The sequence below is a fragment of the Anabrus simplex genome, chromosome 1 (assembly GCF_040414725.1).
Source record: "Anabrus simplex isolate iqAnaSimp1 chromosome 1, ASM4041472v1, whole genome shotgun sequence".
NCBI lineage: Eukaryota > Metazoa > Arthropoda > Insecta > Orthoptera > Tettigoniidae > Anabrus > Anabrus simplex.
The window spans coordinates 1,623,023,734-1,623,046,041 of NC_090265.1; the positions used below are offsets into that span (position 1 = coordinate 1,623,023,734).

General features: G+C 41.1%; 1 protein-coding gene across 2 annotated transcripts in view; it reads right to left on the reverse strand.

Annotated features, from left to right (window-relative positions):
- The window catches only part of LOC136881254 (uncharacterized), a 215,538-nt gene that overhangs the window by 62,404 nt on the left and 130,826 nt on the right, over nt 1-22,308 (reverse strand). For both annotated transcript variants that reach the window (XM_067154026.2, XM_067154016.2), the window contains exons 3-4: nt 7,512-7,627; nt 1,406-1,478 (exon numbers count right to left, since the gene is read on the reverse strand). In XM_067154026.2, coding sequence (XP_067010127.2) covers nt 1,406-1,478; nt 7,512-7,619 — 181 coding nt within the window. In that variant the 5' untranslated portion in view covers nt 7,620-7,627. The remainder of the gene's footprint in view (nt 1-1,405; nt 1,479-7,511; nt 7,628-22,308) is intronic.

The window sequence follows — 22,308 nt, forward strand, 5'->3', positions numbered from 1 at the left end:
GCCCCAGCATTTGCCTGGTGTGAAAATGGGAAACCACGGAAAACCATCTTCAGGGCTGCCGATAGTGGGATTCGAACCTACTATCTCCCGGATGCAAGCTCACAGCCGCTTAATATAGTTTAACACCAAGGAAATGATTGGATGATACCCTTATCAACTTCCGAACAAATTACACCTACACCCACAGACCACGCCCTCACACAGCGGTACATGTACAGTAAGTTCCTGTCATCAGTTGGCTGGCAGGCGCGCCCAGCTTATCTGCATCACGTTGATGCAACACTTCCCGTTACACAACGCAACGACAGCACGGGAATGCCCGCACTTCGCAGATCAGGTCCGTGCTTAGATCGCGTATTAAGTGTTGATCTGTCACCGAGTTTTGAAGTATTACTTCGGAGTATAATTCTCATAATGCCTCCACATGTGCACACGGTAGAGGAAAGGGTATTTACGTACGATAATTATGTGTCTTGCAGGGAAGTTAGGCGATTTGTAACACAGTTTCCATGTGTATGCCCTCCACATAGAGAGAGACCGTGCGGAAACTCGTAAAAAAAATGGAGAGGAACTGGTTCTTTACTCGATGAGAAGCAGTGTTAAAAACCACGTAGGCTACTTAACGAGGAAAAAGCAAATGAAATCGCAGAAAGATTAGAACATACGCCTACAAAATCCCTAAGACGACTTGGTCAAGAAGCCAGGGTCAAGGAGCTCAGCGTGGCGCGCTACGAAAATGTTAAAATATTAAGACGATGCCAGAAATGTGTGGATGCAGGAGGAGAACATTTCCAAGCTCTCCTGTCATAAGGTATGAGCTTATTTGCTTAATTCTTATTTTCTTAATTTTAATTATCTCATGTCATGCACGGATAAAGCTAGCGATGTGCTGTCTTTGTTGCTACGCCGCAGAAACTCACTGCAGCTCATTTCCATATTATGTATCGGGAAAATAATTTACAGAACCGGCGATCTCAACATTTCGGCTGACATTCCGACTGTAAAAGAAGCCATATGTTAAGAGAAAAAAGGAAGACTGACTGTTGGATCCTATAAAAGGAAGACCGAGTTCTTGAGTGAGATGTCTAGGCTTAACATGTTCGGTCAGTTTGTGAACTGATGGCGGGCAGCGACTTGTTTTCTTCGAAGTTTCAGGCGTACATTAAGAGCCACCTTCAGCCAAGTTTGGAGACGCTGCTGAAGGTGTGAAGGGGGTGTGAAAAACAACAGTTTTTAAACAAATAATCCCATGTGAAGAATGGATAATGACATTAGTATAAAATCAAAGAAAATAAACTTACGCCCCCATTACATTGTGCGTCCCTGAACATTCAACAGCCTAGCCCCTTGCCCAGAGACAACACATGGGAATGAAACTAGAAAATCAGTTAAGCATAGTACTTACCTTCAAAACCGAATTTGTTGCAATTCAAAAAGTCAGTTCTATAGTCCTGGCGCCATGGAACGGTACAGCAGTACTGTAAAGAGAAAACCCCACAGTTACTATGACTCCTATTTTATAGACTACCACAGAGATTGCACCTTCTTCTCACAAAAAAACAAACAAAAAAAACACCTAAATGTTTCGACCTGGGAGCGGGTAGGTCCCAGTGGTAACAGTAAGAGATTGTGTCACGGGAGCAGGATCGATTAAATCAGACAAGGAAGAAAATATGATCGATCAATCAATCAATCAATCAATCAATCAATCAATCAATCAATCAATCAATCAATCAATCAATCAATCAATCAATCAATCAATCAATCAATCAATCACCACTGATCTGCATTAAAGGCCCAGGTGGTAGATTTTCTATCAGCAGTTCAGTTTTTTTTTTTAAATAATTGTAAAGAATTTGAAAATATACCCACAGAAAAGCAGCTTGATTTGTTCTGAGTAATTTCCGATAAAACAGTAGCGTTACAAAAACGTTGCAAATTTTGGGCTGGAGAAACTTGGGAGAAAGGAGATGAACTGCTAGACTAAGTGGTAGGTTCCGCGCTGTCAGTGGAAAGATGGCGTGCAATGACATTAGTAAGCTTAGACGAATAAGAATGAGTGGTGTTTTTAAAAGTAGGAAAGATCACGATATGAAGATAAAGATAGAATTGTAGAGGACAAATTCGGGCAAATATTCGTTTATGGGAAGGGGAGTTAGGGATTGGAATAATTTACCAAGGGTGATGTTTAATCAATTTTCAAATTATTTGCAATTATTTAAGAAAAGACTAGGTAAACAAAAGATAGGGAATCTGCCACTTGGGCGACTTCCTTAAATGCGTATCAGTGGTGATTGATTGATTGATTGATTGATTGATTGATTGATTGATTGATTGATTGATTGATTGATTGATTGATTGATTGATTGATTGATTGATTGATTGATTGAATGATTGATTGATTGATTGATTGATTGATTGATTGATTGATTGATTGATTGATTGATTGATTGATTTATTTATTTATTTATTTATTTATTTATTTATTTATTTATTTATTTATTTATTTATTTATTTATTTATTTATTTATTTATTTAAGTAACATTGTGAAACGAAACAACACTCTTAATAATGAAGGTGAAGACGACTTCGTCGAAGATATAGCAGGAAAACATGCCATGGAATTAAATGTAGATGCGAATAAAAATATATACAGTTCCTTTATAACAATTTCAATATTGTACATATATTATTTTATGTTATTCTTTGGGAATAACAACGTAGTTTGATGACACTGTTATCAATATACATTTCTTGAAATCAATTTATTCTGTATGTTTTACTTCAGGCAGTGTCCGCCACCGTAGCGTAGTACCCCCCACCCCATTGTGCAACAGCTCCGAAGGGCCATGGCCTACCAAGCGACCGCTGCTCAGCCCGAAGGCCTGCAGATTATGAGGTGTCGTGTGGTCAGTACGAATCCTCTCGGCCGTTATTCTTGGCTTTCTAGGCTGGGGCCATCTCACCGTCAGATAGCTCCTCAATAATTGTAATCACGTAAGCTGAATGGATCTCGAGCCAGCCCTCAGATCCAGGTAAAAATCCCTGATCTGGCGGGAATCGAACCCAGGGCCTCCGAGTAAGAGGGAGGCACGCTACCCCTACACCGTGGGGCCATTTCCGTCGCGTAGTGGTTAACACTATTAGCTGCCATCCTCGGAGTACTCGGGTTCGATTCCCAGCACTGCCAGAAATTTAAGATTGGCAGAAGGGGTGGTATGTGGTTAAATGCAGTAGGAACATTCAGCTCACCTCCATTGGGGGTGTGCCTCAAAATACTTGCACCACCTCGAGATTAGCGCACGAATTTACTTACTTCAGGCAGTATCCCTTGAGCCTTTCCTTTCTCGTTGATTTCAAGTTTCAATTTATAATCGAACATGTTTAATTTGTATTTCAAGCTTTTCTCTGAGCAATTTTCCAAGCGTCGTATCTGTACGTTCGATTCCTGACTCATTTACTATTACCGTACTTACTGTCTTCTCTTTGCGGTATTAAGGTCACTGGAAATACTGGCATCCTCTAACTGAAGTAACAAGAGGTGTTCCTCTTCAAAAGAGTCACTAATTCCAATATTCCAATATCAAATACTGCTGGGAACTGTTTTTCAGTAATCTGCATAACTATTTCTTGAATTTCATTGAGTTTCGTATTTGCTCCGCCTTCTGTGCTAATATTTTCCATGTTATTTATCTTCCCTGGAAATATACAATTAATTATTTTCCATGTTAGATTAATGGTAAATAATAAAATTAATACATTTTTCAAGTATTAAAAATTAGAATAATAAATTGCCACTACGTACAGACCGTTGTTCTCTTCCGTATATTTTCCCACATCTTTCTTTGAACAGTTCAAATCGCCCTTAGAATGTCAAAGGGCTTGGATCTATCGCATTGTCAAATGTATTCTCTCAACGTGAATTTTTCATTCTTCTTCCCAGTCCTCTAGAATCAGATTACTTTGCATTGATTATGAAGCCTATCTGATCACCTTTTAATTTAACTTCATTTTGTATTTCCATTCTTCGTTAAGTAATTCGTGTTAAAATTTTACTAGCGTGAGATGAACTGTTGGTAAGGTAGTTTTCAGAAGTGTCAGTGTCTGCAGTTCGAGGTATAGGGATAACAATTTAAAAAAAGTATCTTATAGCACTTCTGTCTCATACATCTTACATTTAAATGTTATACAGCGATTGATTCTTCCAAGTCAGCCAGTAATTCTGAGCGCGTATTATTAACTCCAGATGCCTTGTACAAATTTAGGTTTACAGTATGTTTCTCAACGTCTCCCAAATTCAGTCCTCAAAATTTGGTATCCCATTTCATCAACATCGATATCCGTCTTGACATTTCTCTATCAGTCACTCCTTCTTAACAAAGTTGTACCTTCGACTACTCACTTGAGCTCCTTTATACTGTAGTCTATTCATTTTTCACGTTCTTGTACTTCTGCTGTTCGTCAAACAAGGCTTTCATTTCATGAGTAATGCACTGATTCCTACTTGATCTTGCGTTTCTTCCTATCTTCTCATCAGCAACTTTCCTGATCTTAGTCCTTAGAAATATTTACTCTTCATCTGCTGTATTTATTTCACCTTCTTAGTTCAACGTTTTCCTTTAAACATCCCCCACTTTCTTTTCTTCACTTCTTATACAGTGCATTCCATTGCTGTGTATGCCTTCCTTTCTTCAATGCTCCCAGTGTCATTAATATGACAAATAGATAAGAGATGTAGTATGTACAACTAGTGGTTACATAAAAAAGAAGAGGTTAGCACAGGACAGAGGGAATGGGGAGCTGCTCTTGGATTCTTCACTTAAGCAACGCACCGATACACGAGCACGGTCTGCCAAAATGATTTTGGCAATACACTAGATTCCAGTGTTGGAATAGTCACCTTACTCACTTGCCCTAGACTGCCGTGACATATTGTGATTTTCAAAGATCAAGCGTTATTAAAGAGAACCCGGTTCGAATTCATAGATGCAGTGAACGAGGGAGGTGATTGAGATGCTAACAGAAAAGCATCTCAGGTATTGCTTCAAACAGTGGAATATTAAAGAGGTAAAGGAGGGAAGGAGTTTGAAGGTTATGCTTATTATTATTACATAAAGTGGATAAAAAAATTGCGCAAAAACTGAAGTTTAGTTAAGTTTATTGTCTGTATTATATGGCGGGGCTGAGGTTGTAAAGCCTGCTGTTATGCCAAACCATATTGTACAACACTGTTATACAATTGATAGAATAATGTACATAAAATCATTAGTTAAACATATTTCTAAAAATCACTTAAATTAATTTACTTAACCTCTATAATTGTGTATCCTTATTGAAATTAAGAACTAAATATTACTTTTTTTTACGTTAGTGAGATCTACTTTCTTTTACAGATTTGAGTACCGCATTAAACATTTCCTTTTAAATAGCCTCACCGGGCGAGTTGGCCGTGGGGTTAGGGGCGCACGGCTGTGAGCTTGCATCCGGGAGATAGTGGGTTCGAATCCCACTGTCGGCAGCCCTGAAGATGGTTTTCCGTGGTTTCCCATTTTCACACCGGGGAAATTCTGGGGCTGTACCTTAATTAAGGCCACGGCCGCTTCCTTTCAACTCCTAGGCATTTCATCGTCGTCATAAGACCTATCTGTGTCGGTGCGACCTAAAGCCACTAGCAAAAAAAAAAAAATAGCCTCGGATTGCCTATGCCTCTGGGATTGAGTTCCAGGAACGTATGGTAGCAGATATCACAAAGCTTGGTCAAAATATAACAACTTTCGAAAAGGAACGAATAATCTTGGTCCATGAAACACTGTTTCAGGGCAAGCCTGGAAATTTTAGGAAGGACACAATACTTTTTAATAACTTTTTTTACAAAATTCTCTACATTCCTAGACAATTCAGAACGTGCAATCAGTTAAATTTGTGTACACAGTGAAGTTAGTTTACTACGCAGATGGGATGCCTGCAGGGTGCGAAATCAGAAAGAAGTGGTGGGGGTAAGAAGGAACCTAGGGCTGAAGTACTAGTGTTTATTTTAGGCAGTATCCGGCGGGGGGAGGGGGTATAAAATTCCCCTGTAATTTAATTACCCCCTCCCCCAGAAAAATGTAAATTTTAGATCTTTTTGCCTGAATTTCGTCGTTGTTATAACGAGAATGATAAACATTAGAACGTTATTCCAGTCAGGTGAGAAGTTTAATGAGAGAATGTCGCCTTCTTAATAAAGGCCAGACGAGGCGCGATTTGTCCTGATATATTGCTTTGTTGGTGGAACCTTCTTCTACCAGAGCTAAGTGTTGACTGAACAAATTTGTCGGTTTGTAATGTTGTCCTGTTGAAACCTATTGGGAACACACCGTGTCCAAGAAGTACAGGAGCAATGACAAAGGAGGAGAGCTTCAAGTAATTTACATTTTTGCCCGGGTTTCAGAGTGAAACATAAACAATAGGCTGCAGGTCCGGATTTCCACTGCTGCGTTGTTTTATTGCTCAAGGTCTGGCAGTCATTTGAATTATTGCTGAGGTTTTTATGAAAATATGCACAGAAAAATAATTAATTTCAGCAGTAAATTATATGTGTTGTATACTTTCCTCATTATTTTCTAATGAAAGAATCCCCCCCGGGCAATTTTAGTGTGGGGGAACCTTTGAGATAAAATCGTCGGTGGGGGGGAACCCTCCCTTTCCCCCCGCGATTTCGCGTGTTGGGCGACAGTCCGGACAGCTTTCGTCAACAACATTCAGTGTCCAGTGTGTAACTCCACTCTATGCACAAATGACTGTCAGTTCATTCACTGTTTGCTCTGTATTGTTTAGGAATGTTGAAACATTTCGGGAAGAAACAATAACATTTTATATTATGTCGTTTCTGACATTCCCAAGCTTACCCGACACAGGGCTTCGTCCTAGACCATACGTTCCTATTCCCTTTATGGGCTTCTTTCGTCTCAGCTCAACCTTTCCAGTCATTCTGTAAAATGTGTCGAATACGAAATTTTCAAACACCTGTTACGCACAGACTCGTATCTCTAGAGCAGGGCCTCTCAGGGTGCATGCGCTTGGTGCATGCACTGTGCACGGTACAAAAGACGACTTCGCTTGGTTGACCAGAGTGCAGACGCCCCACTCCTCGATTTGGAGCAATAGCGCTTACTCTCTCTTTCCTCACGCCTCTCTCGCTCGCTCCCCCTATCTCCCTCTACCACACATGTTCCGTAGCGCTCTAAATCCGAGCTGACTTGAGCCAAGTAGAGCCGAGCTTAGCCGAGCTTAGCCGAGTAGCCTAGAGACGAAGCGTTGGTCCGAGCTGAACCGAGCGGGACCGATGCACAGTGCACGGAGCTCTTGCGCCTCGATTTGCACGCGTGAGATTTTGGGCGCTTGAGAGGCCCTGCTCTAGAGGCTTGGCACTACAGTACAGTGTGTGTAGAGTGAATACAAATGAACAAATGGCTAGTTTTTAAAATGAAATGTTATACTTATTACCGTAGGATCAGTGAATTGGACTTACGTCTTCTTCGTCCCTGTCATCATCGTCGTCGTCGTCATCATCATCATCATCAGAGTCCCGTTTAAATCTGCTGAATAAATCATCCTCTTCTTCAATAGCCGCATCCATTGCTGCATCTGAAACATAAGGAATGTGCTTAGAAGGTCTTTCCAGGCTCATCACTACCATTGAAAATAAGTTAAGATGATTTTAATGCTCCAGACACATATTTCAACATAACAAACAACATTGTGTATGTTCAGTCTTCAGCCCTAAGGCTGGTTGGATCCTCAACAGCTCTGCCATCAGCTGTCATAGATGGCCTAGGCATCACTGAAGAGCATACTAGGGAAATGAGGAGTGAGGTAGTTTCCCGTTGCTTTCCTCACCGAGCCAGAACTTGCTATTACATATCAGCCTGCCAAGCCCACTGAAATGCATGCACCAACCGACCCCATGAGCAACATCTTCACAACATTTTTAGCAGGGACTGGTTGTAGAAGGAATGGCGTTACTAGCACCGCTCAGGCCTCGGTCACTTTCATATTGTCAAAGCCAAGGACATTACAGAGGCAGTCAATGAAAGTAACAAAATTGCTCTAGCCCATGCCAGAAGACATAGTGCATTGTAAACACTAGGTCGTGCCAGCAAAGGCAACAAACAACATTAAACAAAAGCTATCCCTGTCTTCTTAGGTCCTCTGAGGCGTGGGAGGTAATAATAATAATAATAATAATAATAATAATAATAATAATAATAATAATAATAATAAATACATCATCATTATAGCCGTTATGCCGTTCAGCGTTCAGTCTGCTAGCCTCTGTAAATTTACTAAATGCCGCTACAATCCTCTATTTGCAATTAGTTACTTCTATACCTCTTATCTTTAAATCGTCAGAAACTGAGTCTAACAATCGTCGTCTTGGTCTACCTCTACTTCTCTTACCCTCCGTAACAGAGTCCATTATTCTCCCAGGTAACATATCCTCCTCCATTCGTCTCACATGACCCCACCACCGAAGCCGGTTTATGCGGACAGATTCATCCATCGAGCTCATTCCTAACTTTGCCTTTATCTCCTCATTCCGAATTCCCTCCTACCACTGTTCCCACCTGTTGTACCAACAATCATTCTCGCTACATTCGTGTCTGTTACTTCTAAGTTATGATTATGATAGCCTGAGTCCAGCCAGCTTTCGCTCCCATAAAGCAAAGTTGGTCTGAAAACAGTGCGATGTAAAGATAGTTTCGTCTGGGAGCTGACTTCCTTCTTACAGAATACAGTTGATCGCAAGTGAGAACTCACTGCATTAGCTTTACTACACCTTAATTCAATCTCACGTACTATATTACCATCCTGGAAGAACACACAACCCAAATACTTAAAATTATCTACCGGTTCCAGCTTTGTATCACCAATCTGACATTCAATTCTGTTGAATTCCTTACCTACTGACATCAATTTCGTCTTCGAATGGCTAATTTTCATACCATACTCATTGCACGTATTTTCAAGTTCCAAGACATTAGACTGCAGACTTCCAGCACAATCTGCCATTAAGACCAAGTCGTCAGCATAGGCCAAACTGCTTACTACATTTTCACCTAACTGAATCCCTCCCTGCCACTTTATACCTTTCAGCAGATGATCCATGTAAACTACGAACAGCAAATGTGAGAGATTACAGCCTTGTCTAACTCCTGTAAGTACCCTGAACCAAAAACTCATTCTACCATCAATAATCAATGCAGCCCAATTGTCAACATAAATGCCTTTGATTAATTTTAATAGTCCACCCTTAATTCCATAGTCCCAGTATGGCGAACACCTTTTCCCTCGGTACCCTGTCATAGATCTACAAAACATAAACACAACTGTCTATTCCTCTCGTAGCATTTTTCAATTACCTGGCGCATACTGAAAATCTGATCCTGACAGCCCCTCTGTGGTCTGAAACCAAACTGGTTTGCCTGGTAGGCTATATTAATTAATGAGATACCTCGATAGTTGTTACAGTCCTTCCTGTTCCCTTGCTCATAGATAGGTGCAATTACTGCTTCTGTCCAATCTACAGGTACCTTACCAACACTCCATGCTAATCTAACTACTCTATGAAGCCACTTCATCCCTGCCTTCCCACTATACATTTCAGGTCTAATTTCATCTATCCCTGATTCTTCATGACAATGGAGTTTATTTACCATCATCTCCACTTCTTGAAGCGTAATTTCACCAACATCATTTTCCTCACCCCCCCCCCATGAGTTCCGTTGTTCGCGACACCACCTTGAAGATTTCCTTTTACTTTGAGAAGATTTTCAAAATATTCCCTCCACCCGTCAAGTGGTTCCCTGGGATCTATTATGAGTTCACCCGAATTACCCAAAACACTGTTCATTTCGCTTTTCTTTCCCTTCCTTGTATTCTTTATTACTGTCCAGAAAGGTTTCCCTGCTGCTTGATCCAGCCTTTCTAGGTTATTACCAAAATCTTCCCATGACTTATTTTTGGATTCAACAACTATTTGTTTTGCTCTGTTTCTTTCATCTACTTTTAATTCCCTGTCTGCATCAGCCCTTGATTGCAGCCATTTCTGATAAGCCTTCTTTTTTACGTTTACAAGCTGCTCTCACTTCATCATTCCACCAAGATGATCGCTTTTTCCCATCTTTACACACAGTTGTTCTTAGGCATCCCTTTGCTGTTTCTACTATAGCATCCCTGTATGCCACCCATTCTCTTTCTATATCTTGAACCTGCTTACTGTCCACTGTTCGAAACTTCTCACTAATTATATCCATGTACTTCTGTCTAATTTCATCGTTCTGGAGATTTTCTGCCCTTATTCGTTTGTAGACAGATTTCACTTTCTCTGTCCTAGGTCTAGAGATAGTTCACTACAGATCAGATAGTGGTCTGTATCATCGTTCCCCGAAAAACCTGAACATTCCTAACAGATTTGCTGAATTGGAAGTCGGTTAAGATATAGTCTATTATGGATCTGGTACCCCTAGCCTACCATGTGTAGCGGTGCATAGCCTTATGTTTGAAGAATATATTCGTAACTGCTAAACCATACAGAAGTCCAGCAAACGCTTCCCATTCCTATTAGCTTCCATATCTTCCCCACATTTACCGATCACCCTTTAGTATCCTTCAGTTCTATTTCCAACCCTCCCATTGAAATCACCCATTAGCATTATCCTATCCTTGCTGTTGACCCTGACTACGATGTCACACAATGCTTCATAAAACTTATCAATTTCATCCTTATCTGCACCCTCACATGGTGAATACACTAACCAATTCTCGTCCTAATTCCAACTGTCAAATCTACCCATATCATTCACTCGTTTACGTGCCTAACAGAGACTATGTTGCGTGCAATAGTATTCCTGATGAGCAGCCCTACCCCACACTCTGCCCTTCCCTTTTTAATACCCGTCAAGTACACTTTATAATCTGCTATCTCTTCGTTATTTCTCCTTACTCGAATATCACTTACTCCTAGAACATCCAGATGCATCCTCTTTGCTGATTCAGCCAGTTCTACTTTCTTCCATAAGCCCATTAATATTGATAACTCCCCATTGAATTCCATTTCGTTCGCCAAGTTGTTTCCAAGGAGTCCCTCGCCTGTCAAATGGGAGTGGGACTCCGTTACTTCCATAGGTCCGAGGCTTGCTTAACATGTTCTGAGCTCGGTAAATTCATGAAGCATTATGCTACCCTACTTACACATAGTCCAATTGAGCATCTCTCCTCTAATGGTTTAGGGACCACGGTGGATTTTATAGCCGTAGTCGCCTGAGCACAAGGAGGGCCAGGACTCAGAATATGTCCGAGATGCCCACTCCCATTCCGAAGCAACTGGTATCCCGACTCTCAGGACCACTTACTAGGCCACACAACCGTTGCCCATGGTTCACGAACTAGGACGTGACTACAGTAACCCACGCCATGAACCACATGATGATGATGATGATGATGATGATAATAATAATAATAATAATAGATTCATTGTTATGGTACGTGGTCCTAAAACAAAAGAGTCCGCGGTGTAACAGGCCATCAGTGCTTTAGGCTGACAAGGGGATTTTTGGCCTGCAGATACTGGAGTATCACCTGGTCAGTGGAAGGAAATCGTCAGCCCTCTTACACGGCTTTGTTGACCGGGCCCTCTGCCTCTCGCGTCAGACAGCTCCTCAGTTGTTTTCAGTAGGCTGTGTAAATCGTGGTCCGATCCTCAGTGCAGAACATAATCTCTGGATTGACCACAAATCATACCGGAAGCCTTCTGGTAAGCAGCAGGCACGCCACCCTTCCCGTGTGTAATCATAGCAAAGGGACCTCCCTAACCACAGGGACCTGATTTTCATTACAAAAGTTTCACATGCATTGGCCGGGAATCCAAATGTGGTTGCTTTAGTGAGAAACCAGTGACCATGCCACTCAGCTATCACGCCCCCAGCACAAGATGATATTGAAATGTTAGCCCTGACGTAATCTTCACTATTAATACTACCAGTAACTCTACCGAGAAAACAGTAGTTAATACAACCCACACGTGCTGTTAATGGGCCAAGGGCATTCATTTTATCAGGAGATGATATAAGCTAGTAAATATATTCGACAACAAAGTTCGAGACGCTGAGTTAGCGTCGGAGAACAATGCACTTTTCCTTTGAGCTGTAATGTATGCTTCCAGAGAAAGGCAGCAAAAAATACCATACATCCCATGTTTGACGCAGATTGCACCCATTGTGCTTCAAAGCTATGAGGAACTGTAAGATGTAAATTCGTATCTTCGTCCCGCGGTGGTGCAGCTATTTGTCAGTTACACAGCCCAGTGGAAGTAATCTGCATGTACTTTTTTAACTACATACCGGCTCTCCTGCCAAAAGTTTCTGGCAGTACCGGGAATCGAACCCGGGTCTCCGAGAGCGACAGATAGTAGCGCTAACAGTTATACTGCGGAGGTGGACATGTTTTAAGTGACAATAAGATGGGTGAAGGTTCTTGATTATGTTAGCACCTGAGAAGAGAAGAAATGAATTGACATGTAATATCAGAGAGCGGTCAGAAAGCTTTGAAATGAATTCTGATCTTAGAAAGTACAAAACTCAGTACAGTACGTCAGCTTCTAATCAACTGCAATACATCATAATTGAAAGGAAACATACCCCAAGAATGGTTGATAATTTAAGTGGGATTTATCTATCCTTAGCTCACTTTCTATCATTGAGAAATTTGATAATGCTATGGAGGAAGTTAAAAATAGAAAAGCTGCTGGAATGGACCATATTCGAGAGAAAACTATATCAATAAAATCGTAACGACCGCGTGTCTGTACATTGACTATTTTGGCGAAATTTTCGTACAGTTGTCCGTTCAGGTGTAATAATGATCATCTGTATATTTTTTAGCTTTGGTGTCTACCTGTTTGTCGGTTTGTCTGTTTGTCTGAGTTCATTCGTGTAACTTAAAAACTACTGGATATAATCAAACTTGCTATTTATAAACCTTGGGTAGGTTTTACGGCCAATATTACTTCTGAATCTCTGAATGACTGGGGGTTTATACGAAAACGAAATCGTGATTTTTTTACTCCCACAAAATATACACAACCAAACTTAATGGAAATCTACCTACCTTAATGGAAATAAATTTCTAAAACTTTTTCTCGTGTCTGGGAGATATCGCTAACGGGCGGTTTTTTAGTACAAGTCCCAGCGGACTCACCTCAAAAGCAGGTGCGTGTAAAGCGTATTTCTTATAAGTGGAAAACTACTGGAGATATTTTAGCCACACTTCATATTTAGCATCCGGCTGTCCATAGGTAGGTGTTAATGCCTATAACATTTCAAGTTCCCGGGTCTGACTGGGGGTTTATCATCATCATCATCATCTGTTTACCCTCCAGGGTCGGCTTTTCCCTCGGACACAGCGAGGGATCCCACCTCTACCGCCTCAAGGGCAGTGTCCTAGAGCTTCAGACTCTTGGTCTGGGATACAACTGGGGAGAATGACCAGTACCTCGCCCAGGCGGCATCACCTGCTATGCTGAACAGGGGCCTTGTGGAGGGATGGGAAGATTGGAAGGGATAGGCAAGGAAGAGGGAAGGAAGCGGCCGTGGCCTTATGTTAGGTACCATGCCGGCATTTGCCTGGAGGAGAAGTGGGAAACCACGGAAAACCACTTCCAGGATGGCTGAGGTGGGAATCGAACCCTCCTCTACTCAGTTGACCTCCCGAGGCTGAGTGGACCCCGTTCCAGCCCTCATGCCACTTTTCAAATTTCGTGGCAGAGCCGGGAATCGAACCCGGGCCTCCGGGGGTGGCAGCTAATCACACTAACCACTACACCACAGAGGCGGACCTGGGGGTTTATACAAAACAAAAGCCTGTCACTATGTCCTCAGATTGGGAGCTCCCAATTGACTCACCTGTTCCTTCCAAGAAATACCGAATAGGGTTACGACAGGGCTAGCACGTAATAATACTATCCAATGCGTTTTCACTACACCTGAAGACAGAGTTGCGTAGCGGCCGTTGTTACGAGAATCCAAGAAGACAGCCCCTCACTTCTCCCCCCCCCCCCCCCCCGTACTGTTTAGTCCCAAAATATAAAATAGATGCAAGGTGTTACATGACAAGAAAATCTTACAAACTATTTGCATAATTACAAAAGATAACGGTATTCGGTGTTCTGCATATCGTAGGTGAGCGGAACTATGTTCTGGTGCAGTGGTATTTTGTCTGGATCATCAAACAGATACAATTTTGTTCCCTTCTACGATTCCACTATGGAGCTAAATGGTTATATCAGTGTGTGCATTGGTGGGGAAGAATTTTGTTGAGGAGGTGTCGTTATTAAAATTGTTCATAATTAACATTATCGGTATTTTAAATTTTGTGTATTATTATTATTATCATAATCATCATCATCATCATCATCATATCATGTTACGATATATGTATTATACTATGTTCGAAGAGAAAATATTCATAAATACTCTAATAAAATGTTCTAAACATATTTTTTTCCATAGCCGTAGGTTACGATTATTAACACCTGTTTCATTTTGTATAACAAAAATGCATGTGCCTGTGCCACACGCCATTGTTACACTTAGGCTACTCAATCTATATAGTATATAAAATAAGAGTTTTGTCTGTACATTTCTCAGAATTTGAAAAGAATGGTATTTCTGTATCGGTCATGTCCACAGTAACAAGGAAATGCACTTTTTACTTTTCCGTAATTTCTGTCTGTCTGTCTGTCTGTCTGTCTGTCTGTCTGTCTGTCTGTCTGTCTGTCTGTCTGTCTGTCTGTCTGTCTGTCTGTCTGTCTGTCTGTCTGTCTGTCTGTCTGTCTGTCTGTCTGTCTGTCTGTCTGTGTGTGTGTGTGTATGCACACGCATCACGAGAAAACGGCTGAAGAGAATTTAATGAAAATCGGTATGTAATGTCGGGGTATGAGCCACTACAATCTAGGCTATAAATCATTTTATTCACGCTGAGTGCAATGGTAGTTTAGTGGAAGGCCTAAATTGTAATTCGCAAACATTTATATTATTAGTGTTCCTATCGACAAATACTACATAACTAAAATTATATAGAATTAAATTTCTGATCATTTATATCTTATACATTTTACCGTACCGGCTATGATAACACAGATATTCATGAATTTGTATTTTTGTTGCTAAGTCCATAGCAACGCCGAGCCATAAGAAAATTGGTTAACAGAATTTAATGAAATCGGTATATAGAGACTGGGAATAAGAAACTACAGTCTAAACTATAAACAATTTTATTCACCCTGGATAAAATCGTAGTTTAGGGGAAGGCGCATAAAATTTAATTTTTTAATACCTACATTATTGGTCCTATCGAAATATACTACATAACAAAAGTTATAGAGAATACAATTTCGGATCATTTATGTTTTATTCAGTTTTACCATACCGACTATGATGAATGGTATTTCAGAGTCGGAAGAAAACTAAATGTGAAGGCCTACAATATCGAAAACGCACAACATTGATCAACAATAACATTATATTGACCATTGTTTGTTGTGATGTTTTTCTGTCTCTCATACTGCCATTCAACTCCGATAGATGGGATTACTGCTGCGTACCGAGTATAACAGCCTGCCTGACTGATATTTGCGGGAAATAGCCAGGGAGTTAGAAAACTTTCTTCTTTAGCATACCATTCCTCTGGTTCATACATTTTCTGATACTGCTGCTACGTAACACGCTGGTTCATCATAGTATTCAAGCTATTCGATCCTTACTCTGATGCGCTGTTTTGAATGAGCAGTGTGCACACTTAAGACAGGGGCTCAGTTAATAGTAGTATGACCTTGTCTAGAATTACAATTTCGGTCCATTCCAAATTATAGCTCCACAATGTATCGTACCCAGGGATAATAACCTCCATTCCTGATTAAACATCCGACTAACTCAGGTTTGGGCAGAGAAGTGGGTTGGTTGTCGAAGGGCAAGTCTAAATGTCGAAGTTTATCACTTAACTATAAATATATGACAGGAAATTGAGGTTTAACTCGAATGGGAAACAATAATATGGGGTAGGATGAGTTTATTCCATAAAATAACCCCGAAACATACTATCACAAATGAAATTCAAATAATAAAATGATTATAAAATTGTCAAAGAAATAAAATGGAAAAGAAAACGGACAACAAACGTTAAATACGCAATCAATTAAATGCAAAATTAAAGTTCAAACACAACATTAAATACTGTGAACTTAAAAATGTCTTCACATCATTGTCCACTGTTCATGTTCATATTTGTATTTGTATGCGTATACGGTACGTATTTGATTCGTATGGAGTAGCACGATTTTAACTATCACCATAACACGGATTGAAATTCAGGAGAGTTGCCGCAAAGTTAACATTAAACGAAAATTAAGACGCAATGGGACATGATAAGAACTATGAAAAATACTAGTGGCATTTACCTACGCTATATTTACAATGACCACAACATAATTAAAGTATCTCAAATATCTACATTGGATTAGGAAAGGGAAAAACTTAGATACTACACTGACTCTACGTGAAACGCGGTTCACCAAAAAGGATCTAGTAAGAACTAGATTGACTACAAACATTCACTCAGCACTCGGGCTGTTCCCCGTTAAACAACAAGACAACATATCAAAACAACATGAAATTGCACAAAACATACTCCTATAAAAGAAAACGTATAATATACTTTATTAAACACGTGGAAAGCAATGGGCAACATTGCGTTCCTCTCTGCTGCATTTGCGCACCAGAAAGTGCGTTCCTCTGTCACATATTCCCTGGTTTGCTGTGGGTTGAAAAGAAATGTTAAAACTCAGTACTGCACTGAGGGCTTGGTCACTGTTCGACAAGATTGTATTACGGAAACGACATCTCATTTCACACTGTCTATATAAACACGGCTGATAAGTAAACCTATAAGGCGAGCTCGTATTTCCTCAACTGCTCGTAAATTCACGTACACCGAGCTCGATAGCTGCAGTCGCTTAAGTGCGGCCAGTATCCAGTATTCGGGAGATAGTAGGTTCGAACCCCACTGTCGGCAGTCCTGAAAATGGTTTTCCGTGGTTTCCCATTTTCACACCAGGCAAATGCTGGGGCTGTACCTTAATTAAGGCCACGGCCGCTTCCTTCCAACTCCTAGCCCTTCCCTGTCCCATCGTCGCCATAAGACCTATCTGTGTCGGTGCGACGTAAAGCAACTAGCAAAAAAAAAAAAAAAAAAATCACGTACAATCGTACTTCTTGCTAGCATGCTATTATAATCCAACACACACATCAGATTCACTGGCCTGACATTAATTTCTCGTCAATTTTGATTCTCAATAATCTCTCAGAATACAATTGCAGGAATATTTTCACTCACACAATTCTTATCACATCATCAGGCATGCACTCGGCCTGCATATTCAACTTCGTAAATCAGCATGCAATAACTTCGCTTGTATATCTTACAATCTCATCAGCCTTTCTCATTATAAATCCGGGTTCGATTCCCACTCAAATCATTGTACGAAACAGTTTCCAACCCACATTGGAAGAATCCTTTTCTAGTCAACGTTGGTTATACAGCTCCACATATGTCACAGATCCTGAAATAACATGCGCCATGCAATCTAACTGTAACTAACCTTTCTAAATGGAAAAATGGAATTTTCTCTCAACGCAGCAAGTGTTTAACTCGGAAAGTGGATGATCTTATCAATCTAATCCTCCTCTAACATACAAGAATATCGGAGTAATCCTAAGCTAGGTAACATGCATAATGACACAAAAACAAAATAAATCCTAACAACTCCCTCAATATCCCATGAAACTATTCGTAAAGTAAAAGAAAAATATAGAAATCATGCATTCCCCTCCTATCCGTATTTACAGCATCACGAATGTAAAATAAACACATGCCGTTCGGCAAAAATTACATTAAAGAAAATCCCTACACTAATCTTCACTAGTGTTATTCACAATTCATATAACATGCCATTTAATTTTAAAAACGTGCGTCTTATCTTTGACAACTCCCTGGACATCGGCAGCGGCTCACACCCCGCATTGGTATTAAGTTACTCCATTTTCACCTCGTTTTTAACACATGGAAACAATCTTCTTTCTTCTAAGGGCGGTGCCATCTTCTTGATGAAAGTTCCTGTACACTGCAACACAGAAGACTTCAGGTAAATACCTCTTCACCGCTCGATCTACACGTGCCGAATAAACCCTTGTCAGCTGTGAATTAAGCCAACATTAATCTGACAGAACAAACACACGTAAAATTAAGAACACAAATATTCAGGGTTTAACACAGTTAGTTAGAGCGGCTCGCGGTTCGGTACGAAAGTTCTTCGCGATACACGACCGACCCTAAAATACAATGCAGCTGAGCGTCTCTCCTTCACTCACCAGTCTGCGGCTGATATTACCGTCTATTACTTTGAAGTGAAACTTTGTGTCATAATGTAATCGGCAATTTATCACTGCACCAGTTAATTTAGCAAACTTCACTACTAAATGCACTGTTTTTTCGGTCGAAAAGACCATATACCGTTATATGTCTACCCACGTGGCAACATTCGCGCGCAAGTACAAGAGCAGTATAACACAACTTTCACTCCCGGCAACTCACACAATCAGAATGACGCTTCCAATGAATGGGACGCTTAGGAAGCTTGGCTAACGCCGTTGTCGCTAGGCGATTCCCGTATGTTCAAAGAATCAACCAATCACCGTGCTTGTAACTCACAATGACTTTTATATTAATTAAAATTAACATAAAACACACTCCTGATGACTTAGAAATGACTCAGATAATTGCTATAGCGTATTCCTAATTATTTCACAATTTCAGACCTGTGGAAATCCATCAACTAACAGAACTGATTCCTCTATATCGGTGTATTCTTCATGCAGATATCCATGTTGGTCAACCTGGGATTTTAATTCCGCGCGGTCCAGACTTCATATTGGCCACACCCTCGCTTCATTATTTGGCCAAATGCTCCTCTTGGCCAACGTCTTCTACACGTGTCGAGATGTGCTAACTTCTGGTAACGCTGAACCTTTCCCACGGTCACAGGGAAGCATCGCGCAATATTCAGCGACTTTATGTCTCCATGGACTTCCGGCCTCATCTATCCTGCAATCTACTACTTTTAGAATGCCTGACTGAAATTTATCTCAATATAATGGTTTAATATGGCAAATATCTATTTGATTGTCTCTTATGGGCCGTCAGGATACGGCTCAACAATTCACTAAATAACTCAAAATTCAACCCTGAAAAGAACCGTTTCTTACGAAAAGCTTCTTGCTCCTCAATTTTATTAAATTATACATTCATTTTATTCCAAATTACTAGTGAAGACGGGGTTTCTCCTATGGCTTGGAAGAAAAAATTGCCTCCAAGTCGGATAGATTTTTTCGCCGCTAGTGTAGTGAATTGAGGTTTTCCGACTCAGCGGTTACTCCTAGGAAACAGATTAGTAAAAGTGGATAGTTTTTGCCCTGGGCTCTCCACTATTTGACCCCGCCGCCGCTGAAAAAAGACGAAGAGTGTTCACGGATCACGGCTGTCTGCGGCTTGGTCATTCACCGAGCTCGATAGCTGCAGTCGCTTAAGTGCGGCCAGTATCCAGTATTCGGGAGATAGTAGCTTCGAACCCCACTGTCGGCAGCCCTGAAAATAGTTTTCCGTGGTTTCCCATTTTCACACTAGACAAATGCTGTGGCTGTACCTTAATTAAGGCCACGGCTGCTTCCTTCCCACTCCTAGTCCTTCCCTGTCCTCTCGTCACCGTAAGACCTATCTGTGTCGGTGCGACGTAAAGCAACTAGCTTGGTCATTCCAGCTCTGGACTGTTAGATCGGCAGCGTAGTACTGTTCGTTACAAGTGAGAAAATGTGTGTTTTTCATTTCATCGAGCATTTCGTATGAAAGCATTGCTTTTAATCGCGCCATTTCTACTGATGTGATTGTAATGACCTACGTTCATTTCAGTTGGGAAAACCACTACGACAGTCTTTCTGAGGATGTAAAAAGGCAGGTGTAGAGTGAATGTCTGCCATTATAAGGAAAACTCCTCAACCTGATTGTGACTGATGCTAGGGAAGCGGTCCTACCATTACAATGAAAATTTTCTAACTCAGTCTTCATATGAGAAAAGACGTTTGGTGACTTCTCCGTCGCGTTTCTAGGGTAACGTTAAGAGCTATGCAATTTAATACAATCTTGCTAAAAACGTGTGCACTACCTAACCTAGAATTCTGTATACAATGTAGAATTCCATAGCGAAGCACGGGCACATCAGCTAGTAATAATATATTTTAGGCAACGGTTATTTGTGTATACAAAAAAGTAAACACTTTACATAGAAGGAATATCCATGGAAGGAATCAAATATATTGAAATAAATTTAATTTAACACAAGTATGTTAATACGGAACTCACCAAGGTTAAATAATGAAACTGGCATGATGCATCCACACTCTATGAAGTCTCTATTTAAAAATATGAACTGCCAAATGCACAAAACGTTAAACGAACGTTCCACACCAAAATCTGAACTCACTGGCGAATACCGTTCGGCAATGTATAATTTTTCACATCTCCCCAAAACAATTTGTTTCACAACAAGGAAGTTTTTTACGGTGTCGGCCTTTTTTTATTACAAGGTGCGTATTATTATCTACCCTCTTAATAAGCTGCACGACTGTAAAGGCCCTTTCTCTTTTTCAGTAGACGAGAAGTGTTATATGCTATGTAGAGCTGGGAACGGAGTAGTTGCTCCTATGACTACAATCGGTAGTGCGAGTGCAGCGCTCCATCCGGTATTCTGCGGTAGTAAACTGTTGCTCATGAACCAATCAATGCTCCGAAGGGCGACCGGAGGACGCAGGAACGGTAGGTACTGCGTGAGGCGTGAGTGCTCGCTTGCAGTTGCAGCAGTGGTTCGGACCGCACGTTCTAGCGACGTGATAAATACTGCTTTATACATATAAAGATATGTACAAGGCGAATAGACCTATATGAAAATATATACATTCTCATTTATCGTTAGTGTTTAATTTGTCGATTCTTTTTTAACACTTTGCTTTGCATCGCGCCGTCTTATGGCGATGATGGGATAGGAACGGCCTAGGAGTCGGAAGAAAGCGACCGTGGCCTCAATTAAGATACAGTCCCAGCATTTTCCTGGCGTGAAAATAGAGAATTATCATTAACAATATTCAGGGCTGCCGACAGTGGGGTTCGAACCCACTATCTCCACTATCTGGCAGCTACGTGACCCATACCGCGCAGCTACTCGCTCGGTCTGTAGGCTACCAGAACACTGAATAAAATGCCAAGAACGCCGTCTGCTGCCTGTCATTTTTTGACGCATGTGAAGAAAACAGTCCGCCTCTGTGGTGTAGTGGTTAGTGTGATTAGCTGCTACCCCCGGAGGCCCGGGTTCGATTCCCGGCTCTGCCACGAAATGTGAAAAGTGGCACGAGGGCTGGAACGGGGTCCACTTAGCCTCGGGAGGCCAACTGAGTAGAGGTGGTTTCGATTCCCACCTCAACCATCCTGCAAGTGGTTTTCCGTGGTTTCGCACTTCTCCTCCAGGCAAATGCCGGGATGGTACCTAAATTAAGGCCACGGCCGCTTCCTTCCCTCTTCCTTATCTATCCCTTCCAATCTTCATATCCCCACGCATAGCAGGTGAGGCCGCCTGGGCGAGGTACTGGCCATCCTCCCCAGTTGTATCCCCCGACTCAGAGTCTGAAGATCCAGGACACTGCCCTTGAGACGGTAGAGGCCAACTGAGTATAGATGGGTTCGATTCCCACCTCAGCCATCCTGCAAGTGGTTTTCCGAGGTTTCACATTTCTCCACAACCGGGTTGATAACGTCACAACAACTGCTCCGCTTCGCGCCGCACCCCTCCGTCCCCACAACTACTTCTTCTTTACCTGCATCAGACGGTTTTCGTGGCATTTGTGGCCCATTTTTCAATAAAAATGTACTTAAATTCCTTTAAATATTCTAAAACATGAATACTGTCTAAAAATCGGATTAAATATCGAACTAATGCCACAATTGTTATCTAAGATACTCTGTATTATCTACAAAACACAACAAGCTGAGGAAATATAGACGCAAATTTGATAAGCACAGACTGAATGCAGGTACAATACTCTTACAAGGGAGGTCATGACGTTCGGATCACGGATTTTCTTCAAACTTTGCACACTTTTAGTAGTTTATTA